Below are 17,294 nucleotides of genomic sequence, written 5' to 3' on the forward strand. Positions count from 1 at the left end.
AAAATAATTCTCAACTGAACATATTCTACTCACTGCCATAACCGTCCAACTACAGTCATTTCTAATTGGTAAACTAGTTCATAGTCGCCATTTTGTTTTGCAGGAGATCTTTGGCTACCGAGCCAGCTTCCTGTGGATCGCGCTCTGCATCGTGGGGTACATCTTCTCTGTGGGGGTCCTCCTGCTCCTATTCTACTGGAAGCCAGAATGGAGTGTGTGGGCGAACTGCAATCCCTGCTCGCTGAAGGAAGCCAATGTCGTGTTACTCAGATCCACGGTGAGTAGCATTCAACTTCTGAACCACCACTTCTGCCCAAGACATCCTGACCCAAATGAACCACCCACCCAACTCCCTCCCGCATCCATAGAGTCCACTGGGTGGGAAAGCGCTGTGAAGTGGCTGGAAGGCGACACGAGAGGCACCACAAAACACCCCAAATAACACACAAAGTCTCTCCTACTCATTTCCTCCCTCACTCAGACACTGATACTTTAACTCACTCACCTATCTACTCACTCATTGCCTTATTAAATCAGTGCCTCACTGACACCCAATGCTCCTGGGTGGCCTTCTCCCTCCCTCAATCAGTGACCCCCCTCAACTACACACTCACACCCAATGACTTTTTAAAAAGTTATTGAATAAACTCATTTTTGTGTTGTAAGTAAACTGCGGGACAGGCTCCTAGTATTTTTGGACGCGGGTGTGGTTGGGGCGGGGCACAACATCTCACTCTTTGAGATGCAGACTTACTTTCCAAAAATCAAATGTATGTTGGGCCAAAGGTTGAGGGAGCAGGGCCCAGAACTCGAGTGACACTGAACTATATCCGTGCATGCCATTTGCTTTCCATTCGAAAGGTGTACTCCCTTTCACCAGCGGCAAAGTGCCGTCTTTTTGAAGTGCTTCTGAGATGTGTCCTTTCCACGGGTCTTCTTTTCGCAGGATGAGAAGAAGTACACCCGCAAGAAGGTGCGCTGGATGCGTCTCACGCAATTCCAAGGTTTGCAGAACTCAGAGAACCCACTCATTGCGGATGAAAAGTCCATCATTAACCGAGCAATCCGAAAGCCTGACCTGAAGGTGAGTCATCGCTGCAGGAACAGGGCTCTCCTGTTATATCAGACTTTGCAGACAATCATATTACCCCCCCCCCGCCCCCAATCTAATTTAGCAAATGAAAACAAATCGAGTGCCTCAGTAAGAATGGTGTTATCGTCGTGTGTCACATTAAACACCCACTGATCCAGAAATCACCTCTAAGCGCCGGCAGGGAAGCGGTTTCTCGAAAGCGACTGTGGGGTGGGGGAGGGGTGAGACTGAAGGCGGATGCAGGAAACGACTACCTAGAGACTTTACTATGAGTCCAGGTCTGGCACGTCAGTTAGATCATAACGACTCTTCTGCGCATAGCTGTGGGCCGCCTTTCCTGCTGCCCATGTCTAGAGGTGAGGGTTGGGGTATCAGGGGCAGACCTGGGCCCCAGGGGTTCCTTAGCTGGTCAGGCATTGTTTAATCCTTGCATTTCATATTGTGAGAAGGTGCAGTAGATGGACGTGTGTTCTCTATGTCTACTTTTAGGCCCTGATTCATAGACATTTTTGCATGGTTCAAAGTGACTTTGCACTGCTGACACAAACCCTGATTCATGGAACTGTGCAAAGTGTATTTTTGCCGTCCAGAGGTGGTGCAAAGTAATTTTGTACTGCAAAAATGACCACGTGCACTGACTTTGGACCGCAAAAATACAATTTGCACAGTTCCATGAATCAGGGTTTGTGTCGGCAGTGCAAAGAATTCTACGAATATGAAAGGAGTAAGGTGGAGCTGAGCAGGTGAGTGTTTTTCTGCCTCTGAAAGTCCCCCTGGGCCTCCAGACCCGGTTTCTATCTTGTTTCCAACAGGCCCAAGCCCCGTTGCCAGCCCTTTCCCTCTGGCTCCCCCCTTCCTGGTTTCCTCTCTACAGCCCGCCCCTGCCTCCCGATTGGCTGGCCATCCATCCATTGAGGCCTAGGAGCCCAGCACTGCACACCACTCGCCCAGTAACGTGGAGCTGAGCAGGTGAGTGTTTGCTTGTCGTGGGCCTGTGAAACCCTCTTGGCCCTTTATTAAACATCTCTTGGGCTCTGTTGGGCCCGTTAGCCTCCTCTCCCTCCCCGCTCCATTGCGGCTCCTTCCCCTTCCTCCCGCCTCCCATAACCGCCCACTCCCCGTGATTGGTCCAACCACCCTTCTTCACCAACAGGGCTTGGGGAAGCACGGTGAGTAGGCATCTCCATCTGTGCCCTTAATGTGATATTTGCTGCGGCCCCCAGGCCCTTGTAGCACGGCTCACGGTCCTCGTTCCCTCCCCACGGTTAGGGAGAATTCTCTCATAAGGCTATTTTCCCAAACCTAGTGAGTCCCCCAGCAGCTTTGCTGGATTTTTGGGGTTTGTTTTTTTCTCCTGCTAAGAGTGAGACTCTTACTCCCATTCTTAGGCATGATTTGAGATATGTCTCTGACTGTGATTTTGGGCTATGGGGTCTGTTACTCCATAGGGTATCATCTGTTTTTCATGTGTGTTACACAGCACCCTCAGTGCAGTAACACAGGGGTGTCATAGTGACCCCCAAACATAGACTCCATACCCTGGGACTGACTACTGTCTCCCAGGGCATGTAAAGTCACCATTGGCTTTACAAGTCCAAAATTGTGAACAGAACCAGTACAAACCATCCTATTATGGACGTACTGGTAAGGGGTAAATCGATTGCCCCTGGGTCTGTTTTCGAGGGGGCACTGTCCCATCCCCCCTCATCGAGTTTCTGGCTGGTGGCAGTGGTTACCACGCAAAATATTCCACCGGAATATCTCCTATGGGATTTTCCCATTGATTTTAAACGCACCACTTTTTGGTGCAATGTTAAAGATACCACTGGTTTATTTATTTAATATTAAATGAACGGTTGGGTCTTTTTGCCAGAACTCTTTTCTAAAATGGCGTTCGTGTCCATCTCTGTAACTCTGACCAAGGTCGAGCCCTTTGTTCCACTTTTTGGTAGGCCTCTCCACAGAAGCCCTCCAAATGGTGCCACTCTGTCTGGGTTCCACAGGATGGGTGGGGAGGGGAATTGGCACCCTGGACTGCTTTGCCTTAGCAACTCAAGTCACACTCTGTTCTGATTGGCCCAGTGGTGAGCCGCCCGGCTCACCACTTAGCATGTTTGAGTGACAGCTATGCTGTTGAATGGGGGTTTTTCTGCATAAAAGCAGGGCCTTTGGGACTGGAACTTCAGAAGTCGCCACAGGACCTAAGAATCCGAAGAGGGAAGAAGCTGAGCCATCTGCAACAACGACACCACCGGTGAAGCCCTGCTGCAACTAGCTCACCACTTTCCCGACGACAAGAGAAGATCTTCTGCTGGACGAGTCTTCTTCCTCTGAGCTGGTGGGACCAACCAGTTTGCCCTTTTCGCCTTCCAAAGATGTCTCATGGTCGAATCGCCCGTGCCAAGCACCCAGGCGACTGGATAGCCAAGCTTCACCACTTTGACCGCGAATAAAAGGAACGCACCTTTTATCGACGAACTCCGCGGCTGGATTCATCCCTGTGCAGTGCAACGACTCCACGTTTCCTCCTCGATGAGATCCTCTCTTCCCCTGGTCGAAACAATGAACTGCCAACCACTGCCAGGAACAACTGCCACCGCTGGAGCTTCCTCTCTCTTTAAGGTACTGTGTCCTGCCTGGCCTCCCTTTGTTCGGTTTGCCCAAGGTGACCCTTAAATCCTTGGCTTTCCAACTGGGTTGGCCCCAGACCTTCTAACTTTACCTTCTTGAATCACCCCAACCTCTTTTGAACATTCTGCAAAGACTTCTAGTGCATTTTAAATCGTGTGAGCCTGGGCACATTTTGTTTTGCTCCATTTAAAGTGGGCCTGGCCTATGAACTTTGGCTCTTCACTATATAATGCCTTTTATTCCCTTGCTGAGAACTCCTAAAAGTGTTGGGACCTGTTTTATTTCTATGCTCTGTCTTTTTCTCTCCCTTTAACTGAACTATTGGAGTGCCATCAGGTTATGCGCTCACATCTGTTTAACAAATCGTGGTGTTTTAATTCTGACTTGTCTAATAGTTATTAAGGGAGGTGTGTATACTTTACCTGACTGTGTTTTAACTTGCTTTTGATTTAGAGTGCTAGTACATTGCCTAAAGTGTGTTTTAAATAAATAATTATATACTTTTTATACAAAGCTCTGGTCAGTGTTTGTTTGCTCTACTGTGTTTTTAGCCCTATTGTGTATACTCTATATACTGCCCTACTCTTCTTGAGAGAAGTCTGACTTCTCAGCCACAGCTACCAGGTAAATCTGGGTGGTGCAGACTGCTACCAATTGGGTTTACTGCTTACTCCGGTGGTCTTAATCTTTTTGCAGTGTTCCCCAAGGGAACTGCACAGGATTCTGCCTAACACCCACACCCGCTTCCAGGTTTGCTTCCCTCCCGCCTCCCTACCCTCCCACCCCCCTGACTGGCTATTGCTGCCGTAGCTGCTCAGGTCTTGTGACCTCGGCACAGCCACCTGCCTCCTTTTCACCAGAGCTAGCAGGTAGGTGCAGCAGGGTGCGTGACCCCATCTGTGCCCCTATAGTGTTTTTCAAACTTGCCCCCTCCCCGTTATCCTTCGTTCCCCCAGGCACCGCTCCTGGTTTGTCTTGCCTCCTCCCGCCTCCCGACCCTGCGACAGAGCACGGGGAGCGCAATACCCATTCCTGCCGAGCCTTTAATTTGATATTCCCGAGGCCCTGTGACCCTTTGGTAGCCCCCAGCAGCCCGTGCCCACCCCACACCCTCTTCCTGCTTAGCCTCCCGACCTGCCCAGCGCCACTCTCGTTGGTCCTCTAAGCCTTCATCACTGGACTTTCCAGGGCAGCCTCCTGCCCGTGCAGCCCTGCGGCTAAGAGCACAAGGCCAAGGGCGGCTCCAACAGAGGCGGCTCGAGGAAGTGTCAGCCGGGGAAGCCAGCGGCCAGCCATAAACCATCAACTACAAGGACCAGTAAGGTAAGAGTGGCCTGGGTTAGGAGTAGATTCAACACTCTACCCTATACTTCTAGCCACTTAACAAACCGATATAAAACAGTGTTATTAGCTCCCATTGCCTCTGTCTCTCCCACACCCTGAAGAAATACGGTACTCATCTGACCCGCTGGCCGTGGACCCCTCACCCACTATACAGGTCTCCCAAGTTTAGCAGGGGTTCTGTTCCCAAATTGTATTGTGTGATATTCAGAATGCATTAATAGGCCTCTCTCCCACTACACAGGTCTCTCAAATTTAGCAGGGGCTCTGCTCCCAAATTGTATTGTGTGATATTCAGATTGCATTGATTGTCCTCACTCCCACTATACTACGGTCTCGAAATTATCAAGGAGATTATTCCCAAATTGTATTGTGTGATATTCAGATTGCATTGATAGGCCCCTCTCCCACTATACAGGTCTCCCAAATTTAGGAGGGTTCCGCTGCCAAAGTTTGCATTGTAAGGATTACAATACTCCTTAGAGTCCCTCCTACCATACGAGACTCTAGAACATAGGTAGACATAGTCTCAAGCACAAATTTAGCTTAACCACATTAACATACTCCTAGTGAGGACCAGACCATGTTAATATAGTTCTAGCGCCGTCACCTTTTTCCGAGAGACCTACATAGACGGCACTTAACTTTGAACTACACCCCTGACAACTGTATGCCCAACACCACAACCCCATCGGACAGCGCTCTGAGGATACACAAACCAACCCACCCGAAGAACAGACAGCACAAAAAAGCACCCAAGCCTACCAAAACAAGAAGAAATACCAGCACTCCCGTCATAAAACACAGCAGCGGTTGGCTCAATCGGCACCTCCGCAGTGAGCACCAAAATGCCCCAGACCAGGAAGGGAAGCCGAGAAAGGGCACAAGACAAGGCCGCACTGGACACAGACACCCACATCCAACCTACCACCGAAGCAACAACCGCAAATAGAGGAAAAACAACGCCAAAAACCAAAACGACCAGAACAAACTTCCAAAGGGAAAAATCCTTATATCTCACACCATACCTGGCAACAACCCCAGAACCAGGATACCCCTGCAACACAGAGACGTCAAGACACACAAAGAACAGCCTGAGACAACCAGGAAAATGACCGGAGCACCCAAGAAGAACGTGGATTGAGTCCGACCCCATAACCCCATACATCACAAGAACAGAAGGACACCCTGAACACTCGCGCCACACCGGACATAACGACGACAAAGATCTTATAACCAGCAACCCAAACATCAACCTAACTAACTAATTCAACGAAGTAGAAGACTTCACAGACCTCCACCTAACCGGCACAAACGGAGAAGCAACACCAATGAACAGCCAAGCTTTCAATCTAGCAGACCGCTTCAATGAAGATGCAGCTTTCGCTGATCCTCATCCACCCCCAATCCACGCCAGTAACAATGCACCGCAACCAAACAACCACAAACCAAAACAAGGAACAACTAACAAGCAAAACCACACCAAAAAGATCCACTGCAACCTCATCAATGACAGGTCAATGTCCAAACATGCCACCAAGATATACAATCTGCTCTGCGACGGAGGGATCGACATCCTGTTTGTAACAGAAACTTGGCTAGACGACAACTACAAGATCACCCTCAACAACTGCCTGCCTGAATACTTCAAATGTGTCCAAGCAAACAGAAAAACCAAAAGAGGGGGAGAACTGGCAATCATTCATAAGGAACACCTGGATATCAAATCAGAAGATCCAATAAACATCGATAAATGCAAATCCCTAATCATACATCTAGCAGCAAGCCCCAAAACAAACTTGAAATTCATACTAATATATAGACCACCAACCTACGATGCAACCTTCGTAGACGCCTTCACGGAAGCAATCACCCTCCTAGCCATCAATCACAATCACCCGATAGTCCTCGGAGACATCAATATCTGGTCTGAAGGAGAAACCACGACCATACAAAAATCGCTAACCAGCCAACTAGCAGCAATGAACCTACAACAACTAGTCAAAGGAGCAACCCACTCGGCAGGGCATACACTTGACGTAATCTTTGCAAACAAACTACACCTTACAAGGGCACCCCCAATACATATACCCTGGTGCGACCACCTCATCATCCCCTCCCTAATCAAAATGACCACCCCAACAAACAGTCCACCTGAAAAAACAACGAAAACCATGAAAAGAAATTGGAGAACCATCAAAAACTCCAACCTGCATGAACTCCTGGAGCTAAACAAACCAGACCCAACACTCATGGAAGATGATGACCTGGACAAAAGGGTAACCCTGCTGCATTCCTGGATTATAACTACTATAGATAACATCACCAAAGAAAAATCCTTCACTTCTTGTAATAAACGGTCAATGGCAAAATGGTTCACCCCACTACTCAGCACCATGAAAAGAAAAAAACAAAGACTAGAACTTGATTGGAGAAAACAAAACGATGCAGTGAACAAACTGAAATACCTACAACACAACCGGGCATACAAAAAGGAAATACAAAAAGCAAAGAGGAAACACTACGACCACCGAATCTTCGAAGCAGCAAACACCCAAAAATAACTCTTCAAAATCATAAAGGAAATCAAAAAGACCCTCCGGGATGTAACAACACACCAACTCCGTCCTCAAAACTTTGCAATGACCTTGCAGACAACTTCAAAAACAAAATCACCAAAATCCAACAAACCATACTAAGCAGACCATCTGATCAGACCACAACCCCTACCTACACCCAGGAGGAACATCCAAACAAACTACGAAGCTTTCCAGATATATCAGTGTAGACATTCGTCAAACTGGTGAATGAAAGCAATAACTCAGGGTCCCCGAAGACCCCTGCCCATGTGACTTATACAAATTGATTCTTAAACCAGGAACGCCCATGGAATTTCACAGGAACGTCCGCAACCATTTCATCGCAACTGGGAAAGTGCCACAAGCCTTCAAAACTGCATACATCCGGCCACTATTCAAAGATACAGCGGGAAATGTAGAGGACCTCTCCAACTACAGACCCATCTCCAACATCCCATATACAGCCAAGCTGCTCGAAACGTACATATACAAAACAACCCAAGAGTTTATAGAAGAGCACGGCCTACTAGACCAGGCACAAGTTGGCTTCAGACTACTGAGAGGAACAAAATCAGCTCTACTCTCAATATGAGACGATCTAGCAGACTCAGACAAAAGCACTGCCTTGATACTCCTAGACCTATCGGCAGCATTCGACACAGTCAACCATGACACCCTCATAACGAGATTAGAAGAACTTGGAATAACAGACACCGCCCTACTATGGATCAAATGTTTCCTAACAAACAGAACGGAAACCGTATGGATAAAACCCTTCAAATCCAGCCCGAGAGATTCCACCTGTGGAGTACCACAAGGGTCCTCCTTTTTCCCTGCTACTATTCAACATCTACGTGTATCTACTTATCAGAATCATCAAATGCCACGGACTCACCTGCTACAACTACGCTGATGATACACAAATAATCTACAAAATACAAGACAACCCGGAGAGAAACTCAATGCTAGAAAACTGCCTCTGCGATGTATTCTTCTGGATGAACTCCAACTCCCTCAAAATGAACCCAGGCAAAACAGAAATGATGATAGTCACAAAAATGGAGGAGAAAACCAATTCATCCCTTGGCCAAGGGAACTCGGGACAAACCCGGCACCCGAGCCGATTGTAAAAAACTGGGGGTCCTTCTTCCTCCTGGCAAAAAGGATCTTACCGTTCCTATCGTTTGCCAACAAAACAATCACCATCATCACCCTCGTCATGTCCAAAGTAGACTATGCCAATAGCCTATACCTACGCATGCTTGAACGACTCTTAAAAAAACTACAATGCATTCAAAACGCAGCAGCCAGACTACTCCTGAAACTACCCCGAAGAGAACACACTGGACCAGCGCTGAAAACACTACATTGGCTACCAATAAAACAACAAATAAAATTCAAAACAATGTGCATTACGCTCAGAGCAGTACACAACGAAGGCGCTAAGTTCCTAAGAGACAAACTGCGCCTACATCAACGAACAAGAACGCTCAGATCAAGCATTGCCATCCGCCTGGAACCGAAACCCTACAACAAAAGAAAACTTGGAGGATCCTCCTCTCACCAAGCCCCGAAAACCTGTAATGACCTCCCAAAATACAGGAACAAAATATACAAATGAATAGGTCCAAGGATGCTATGCTTGTTGCAGACACTCCCAAAAAAACTTGTAGACCTCTGCATATGCAGAGAAGGAATCACTCTTCAATATTGTCTTGTCGAGATAAATCTCACTTATTTATATATTGACACTGTATGAATAGACATGAATGATTCAAAAGAGACATCAAAAGCTGGTTTGCTACACCAGATCAGCAAAAGAACATTTTAAACACACCCAGAACCAAAACATTTTTGGAATAAACTCCTAATAGTGTGTGTATAACAAAAACCAAAAAATTAGGATTTGTCAAGAGATTCACATACCACTGTGTACAGATTCAACAAAACATCATAAAAACATATAGAACAATTGTAAAGACACAAAAAGTCATTTTGCTTGTGTGGGCAGCATAAATATACTGTAGGATGAGGGAGTAGTGGGTCTACACCAGGTGTTTCGACCGCTTTTCAGAGGGCTAAGTGTGCCTCGTCTTAAACACGGCCTTCATCAGGACGGGGTTCAGGGTAGAATGACGTCTAAGCTGCAGGGAAAGGAAACTATAGTAAGGGAGAAGTCTGAGCACAAGAATAATTTGAGCTGACTAAATCAGACTGTGTGGTAAGTGTGGAATCAAAAAACACACAGCTTACCTGTGGGATTATAAATTGCACAGGCAAAATGCTTAAGATGCATGTGCCACGTGGGCTCGTCTCTGTGTAATCCTGTGGCACAAGGCCGAACAAAGACAAAAGAGAAACAACAAGGGGATGGAAATTAATCAAATGCCCTCGCTGTCATACCCGAAAAACAGTGAGAGGTAAGACACTCCGCGTACATGTATTTTTCCATGTTTTGCGGGTATGACAGCGAGGGCACTTGATTAATTTCCATCCCCTTGTTGTTTCTCTTTTGTCTTTGTTCGGCCTTGTGCCACAGGATTACACAGAGACGAGCCCACGTGGCACATGCATCTTAAGCATTTCGCCTGTGCAATTTATAATCCCACAGGTAAGCTGTGTGTTTTTTGATTTCACACTTACCACACAGTCTGATTTAGTCAGCTTAAATTATTCTTGTGCTCAGACTTCTCCCTTACTATAGTCTCCTTTCCCTGCAGCTTAGACGTCATTCTACCCTCAACCCCGTCCTGATGAAGGCCGTGTTTAAGCCGAGGCACCCTTAGCCCTCCGAAAAGCAGTCGAAACACCTGGTGTAGACCCACTACTCCCTCACCCTACAGCATATTTATGCTGCCCACACAAGCAAAATGACTTTTTGTGTCTTTACAATTGTTCTATATGTTTTTATGATGTGTCGGGGGGAAATTCTGCCGGGGTCGGCCGGGCCGTCCGTAGACCTCTGGGCAGGGAGGCCCCAACTCCTCCCGTATATCCCAAAAGAGATAGAGTATGAGACACACGCAAGAAGCAAGGTGACTCTGCTGTTTATTAGACAAAACGGCAGGGATGGGTCGAGGATCGTACGCGTCCGTCCTGACACACACAATCGTGGGGCTCGCAGGCCCTTTTTACCTTAGTATGACGCGCTACTTGCGTCACCTTAGAAAGTTTAGCAAAAAACCTATTTCCACTCTGGATTGGTTACTCGAGTGGTAGGGTTAGTATAGCATACATATAGAGAACGGTGTTAGTGGTTGAGGGTTAGTCAGGTGGTATACTTGGGCTGTCCCTTCAATTTGATACATGAAAATTGTTACATGAAGACCTCTGAGGATTGGTCAATGTTAATGGCGTCAGTGATAAGAGCCTCATGTTCTGATTGGTCCGCTCGCGAGCCTCCCAGTCTGAGACTATCGCTGTTCCCAGCTCGCGGTGCACCTGTCATTTGCAACAATGTTTTACTATGGGTAGGTGTAAACAATGTGAGGATTTATTCATATGTTGGGAGGTCGACTACTCCCACTGCTGCAGATGTCCAATGAGTCTTTTAATTGTATCTGCCTGTGTCTTGAAACGTGGGATTCAGGCGTCTCCTTCCTCCTGGGCTTGGCATCCTGTCAAGTTTGGCTTTGTCACGTGAGGTGGGACCGTGTTTGAGGCAAAATTCAGCACAATTAATATTGTTTTTCCCACTGTGTGCCTGGTTTATCTTGCAGGTGCGACCTTTGCGTCGGCTTGCGGCGTGCGAGATTGCAACATCGTGCCCTTGGCGGTGTGCTTTCGCCGGGCTCATTCTGCAGGGTCAGCAACCGAGCTCTTGCTCATTCAATGTTCATGGAAGCTTTTGCTTGCGGCCTACTTGGGCCTGGTGCATAGGTGGAACCGTTTGATGCAGAGCGCTTTAGGTTACGGTATCATATTGCTCTATCCTCAGTATCGTGTCTCCGTTATATTCTTCATTATGGTACATGGTTCTTAGAAGAAGCGTGAGCAAGCCTTTTTAGATAAGTTCATTATGCGTCTTGCGTTTCTGCATTTTGAGAGCCTATGTGGAAAATAATAAAGATGCACGTCCGTGGGTATGTCTGTCGCCTACGTCATAGCACTGAGTATGTTCTTCGTGTGGATTGGTGTGGGAGTGTCCGGTGTGCATGTTTGTACAGGTGTGCTGACCGTTGGCTAGGTCGTCATGGCATCTCTAACGACGTGTATGTTTAGTCGAGTTGATCCATGCTGCAGGTGTCGGCATGGACAGGGCGGGCTGCTGGGCAGGTAGGTGGGCACATCCGTATGTTCCTGTACCAGGGTATTTGGTCGTCTGGTAGATAGGCAAACTCCTCTCGTGGCGGGTGTCTAGGCCGTGTTCCTCTAGGCCAAGCGCGAGAGGGGAAGGGCGGGAGCCTGTTCTTCCATTCTCCCACTTCAGATGTTTTGTTGAATCTGTACACAGTGGTATGTGAATCTCTTGAAAAATCCTAATTTTTTGGTTTTTGTTATACACACACTATTAGGAGTTTGTTCCAAAAATCTTTTGGTTCTGTGTGTGTTTAAAATGTTCTTTTGATGTTCTGGTGTAGCAAACCAGCTTTGATGTCTCTTTTGAATCATTCATGTCTATTCATACAGTGTCAATATATAAATAAGTGAGATTTATCTCGACAAGACAATATTGAAGAGTGATTCCTTCTCTGTATATGCAGAGGTCTACAAGTTTTTTTGGGAATTTCTGCAACAAGCATAGCGTCATTGGACCTATTCATTTGTATATTTTGTTTCTAGTTGACCCTCCTGGGTAGAATAGGTTCCATACCAGGAGCCCTATTTGTTGTTTTCCTCCCAAAATACATACGTAACACAAGAAACCACCTATTATTCCGGAAATTACTCAAAACCTGGCTCTTCACGTCATCACTAGAAAGACCGGCCCCAGGGGTACACACACAACTAAAACATCAATGAACGTAGAGAGACCCTGATACACACTGATCAATCAATGGGGAAAAACCCAAGGTAAATATGCCACGACATATTAAACGACCGAATGGGAGACAGCCGCAATACGACCAAAGACTGTAAACATAGCAAGACAAAGACAGAAACACTAGGAAGAATTATCAAGAGGACCATGACCTTAAATTATAACCACCCCCAACAGCACTAAGGACAAAATATAGAGAGGGAAAGGAAGCACTGCACCACGAGCCCCAATCCAGTGGTTGAGAAACAGAATGTTTCATCACTACACACTGTCCACCAATACACAGCAGGAAGCACAATGCCCCACCACACAAAAAACGACAACTAAACAATAGCCCCAAGGATGTTCATCCCACGAAAACCAAAGAACCAACGGAAAGACAGTCAGGACAGAAGGAAACGAACAACTGAATACACAAACTCACCAAGACGGATGCACTAGGATGCCACATCAACACCACTCCGACCCTGAATCGTTCAAAGCCTCGACCGACCAGTGTCACACTACATAACCTGAGAATAGATACTACCTAGCCAGTCCCACACCCGAAGATAAGGTTCCGACGCACCTACCAATCGAAACAATACTCACTATGATACAGCTGAATCAGCGCAGCACCAACAAAGCGATTCGGCCCACGAGGAACCAGCAACAACCCAACCCACAGATTTACAACTCTAACGGAACCATAAGTACCTGAGTCTGGATACAGACCCCACTAACCCAACCCTCAATCCTCTGCATACTTAACCCACACAAAGCCACACAACCCTCTCTCTCCCAGCAATCCGCACGCACTTTACCACACCGCATCAACAACACATAAACATCACCCACAGCCCTCGAGGCCTTGCCCAATCCGATGCTAGCACCAAAGCCAAGTACTCGGTGTATACCGAGCTGAAGCTGCCAACAGCACACCACTTCTCCCAGTCTCCTTCTCCCCTCCTCCCGACTAACCCTACCCGTCCTTCCTGTGTACAGATCCGCCAGAGCGCCTGGGGACCAATTCTGTTGGTGACGGTGCGCTATACAAGTAGCTTTAACATAACATGAATTGGGCCCTTAAGGTTATATGTGCAAGCGGCTATGTGCAGGTATTTGTGCAATTGTGAAAGTAATTACTGGACATGTTGCTCCTTTTTAAGTGACTACATTGAATGTGTTCATACCATAAATACACCTTAATGAGGTAAATAGGTCCTAGATATCCAGCAATCACTTTAACATTATTACTACAGTATATATTGAGCTGGGGCCTAGCTTCAGGAAGCAGCAGAGCTCTTTACAAATCATGGGTAAAGTACACAGTGAGGTAATCAGAGAAAAAAAGGAGCGGGAAGCTTAGAGTGGCAGGGGGCAATTGGCGGCATGGGGGGAAGACATTGGAGAGCAGATCACAGAGTCTCAAGTAGGGTGAGGAGTGCAATGTGTGGGCCTAGTTGTTAAGGAGAAGCCATTTCTTAAAGGGGAAGGTCCTTAGCTCTTTCCTGAACTGCAGAAGAACAGAAATGTGTCAATGCTGGCGTTTGCACAAACATAACATTAATAATAGACATGGTACAAATACTTCTGTCCGCCACTGTATACAGAAGTCTTTTTAGTGTGTGAATTAGAGGCAAAACAATGCTCCTTTGCTGTTTTTACATTTTGATGACTGACTTCTGCTGGTCCAGGGTTCCATGTATCAAACACCCCTTTCTGTGAATACCAACTCCTGAATGTTAATGCTGCTCCTCCAGAAATATCATGACCCCTTGTCCCGACTCCGAGCCACACCCCTTTCAGAATACACGCCCCATCTCCCATCTAACCCCAGAGGAGTCAGCCTATCAGATTCAGCCACAGAGTCGGGCATACTTACCCAGGCTCGAGAACCACTGATGCCTCCAGGGATCCAAGAGGAAATCCTGAAATCCAACAGTACCACATCATTCCACGCGTCTTCATCTCCGGGCAATCCCCCACACCGACATTGGTAGCCATGAACCTGGGGTGCAGCTCATTTCCAAACATATGAGAAATGGGGTGCTTCCTCAGCTGATCGTCACAAGAATATCGCGACTGGGGCCAGATTCACAAACATTTGCACTGAAGCAAATCAGGCCATGTCCTGATCATGTCAGATTTGCTCCTGTGACCTTTTACCTCATCCAGAAAGCCTAAAACTAGAGCGAATCTGGAGCTGCCTGGAGCATCTTTCAGATTCTTATGCAGAGAGATCTGGTCAAGTGCGTCTCATAGCGGCTCCCGGCAACCTTCAGTCTTAGGCTTTGTTATAAGTGATAAGGTGCAGGAGAAAATCTGAGATGCTCACACGCCTCTCCCAATTTGCTCCAGGGCAAATCTTTATTTGGTCATTGTCGCTATTGGTACAGTCTGGAATACCTCGATCCAATGCGATGGGACAGCGTCTCTCCCGTTCTGCAATCTCTGCACTCACTCTCGGTGGACATGGGATTGTTTTTAAGGTGTTCTGCGTGACTCTTCTACCCTCATGGGTTCACACACTAAGACCACGCAGAACTTGAGATCTGCAAAGGAAGGCAAGATTTGGTCTACTTGCTTCTGGCTAAATGGCGGGGAATACGTAGACTGAGATTGGCCACCCAGAGCTTCCGTAAGGGCCTGCAGACCATCCTCTTCCAGCAAACCTTGTTGACCTGCTATGCGGGTCTGAAAGAAGCAGTGCAGCAGATGCCAGTCACTATTGGATGCTTGGGCTGGTTATGTGCCCTCTCACTGAGCCCAGAACTAAGGGTCATTATGGACTGAATCTAATCCGGGGGAGCTGGCGTATATCTCTTTCCCCAACCTGTTGCTGTGGCCGACCGTCTATGATGCTCTTTGTCACCTCCTGCTTGCTACACAAAAATCCTTATAATCAGTCACGATGGATATAAATGAATCACTGCCTGCTCGCTACCCACAGATCCTTATAATCAGTCACCGATGGATATAAATGAATCACCTCCTGCTCGCTAGACACAGATCCTTGTAATCAGTCACCGAAGGATATAAATGAATGATCTCCTGCTCGCTACACACAGATCCTTATAATCAGTCACTGATGGATATAAATGAATCACTGCCTGTTTGCTACACACAGATCCTTATAATTAGTCACCGATGGATATAAATGAATCACCTCCTGCTTGCTACCAAAGATCTTTATAATCAGTCACTGATGGATATAAATGAATCACCACCTGCTCTCTACACACAGATCCATATAATCAGTAAATGATGGGTATAAATGAATCGCCTCCTGCTTGTTACACACAGATCCTTATAATCAGTCACCAATGAATATAAATGAATCACCTCCTGCTCGCTACACACAGATCCTTATAATCAGTCTCCGATGGATGTAAATGAATCACAGCCTATTTGTTAAACACAGATCCTTATAATCATTCACCGATGGATATAAATGAATCATCTCCTGCTCGCTACACACAGATCCTTATAATCAGTCACTGATGGATATAAATGAATCACCGCCTGCTCGCTACACACAGATCCTTATAATCAGTCACTGATGGATATAAATGAATCGCCGCCTGCTCGCTACACACAGATACTTATAATCAGTCACTGATGGATATAAATGAATCACCACCTGTTTGCTACATACAGATCCTTATAATCAGTCACTGATGGATATAAATGAATCACCACCTGTTTGCTACATACAGATCTTTATAATCAGTCACTGATGGATATAAATGAATCGCGCCTGCTCGCTACACACAGATCCTTATAATCAGTCACCGATGGATATAATTGAATCACCTCCTGCTTGCTACACACAGATCCTTATAATCAGTCACTGATGGATATAAATGAATCGCCGCCTGCTCGCTACACACAGATCCTTATAATCAGTCGTCAATGGATATAAATGAATCACCTCCAGCTTGCTACACACAGATCCTTATAATCAGTCACCAATGGATATAAATGAATCGCCGCCTGCTCGCTACACACAGATCCTTATAATCAGTCACCGATGGATATAAATGAATCACCTCCTGCTTGCTACACACAGATCCTTATAATCAGTCCCCGATGGATATAAATGAATCACCTCCTGCTAGCTACACACAGATCCTTATAATCAGTCACTGATGGATGTAAATGAATCACCTCCTGCTTTCTACACACAGATCCTTATAATCAGTCAGCGATGGATATAAATTAATCACCTCCTGCTCGCTACACACAGATCCTTATAATCAGTCACTGATTGATATCAATGAATCACCTCCTGCTTGCTACACACAGATCCTTTGCAGTAGTGCATCTGGGTGGTGCTTCTATGGACTCTCCTTTCATCATTGCTGATCATTGGCCCCCCCAGGAGTGGATCAAGCTTTACAATATCTTCGCCCGCCTGAAACCTCAGAAGATTGCGATACCCACGCAATGGGCAGAATCTTGAGACAATGCAGGACCTTCTCCACAGTGCCCTCAAAACCACCAAAACCCATTATAGGTAAATCAGACAAGCTCCTAGAAGCAATTCTGTTCTCAGTGTGTGTGTGCTATGTGAGATTACAGTTTTATGACAGCAAGTGGATATTTGCTTTAATTCAATTATGATCGTGGGATTAATATATGAATGCAGACACAATGCTCCAGCAGAATCTATGAGTATGTTATTTTT

General features: G+C 46.5%; 1 protein-coding gene across 1 annotated transcript in view; it reads left to right on the forward strand.

The window, feature by feature from the left end:
• The window catches only part of LOC138492787 (probable cation-transporting ATPase 13A4), a 302,290-nt gene that overhangs the window by 15,214 nt on the left and 269,782 nt on the right, over positions 1-17,294 (forward strand). Inside the window, exons 3-4 of the mRNA XM_069620146.1 lie at positions 104-277; positions 947-1,084. Coding sequence (XP_069476247.1) covers positions 104-277; positions 947-1,084 — 312 coding nt within the window. The remainder of the gene's footprint in view (positions 1-103; positions 278-946; positions 1,085-17,294) is intronic.

Source organism: Ambystoma mexicanum, chromosome 10 (assembly GCF_040938575.1).
Source record: "Ambystoma mexicanum isolate Mex_15411 chromosome 10, UKY_AmexF1_1, whole genome shotgun sequence".
Lineage (NCBI taxonomy): Eukaryota > Metazoa > Chordata > Amphibia > Caudata > Ambystomatidae > Ambystoma > Ambystoma mexicanum.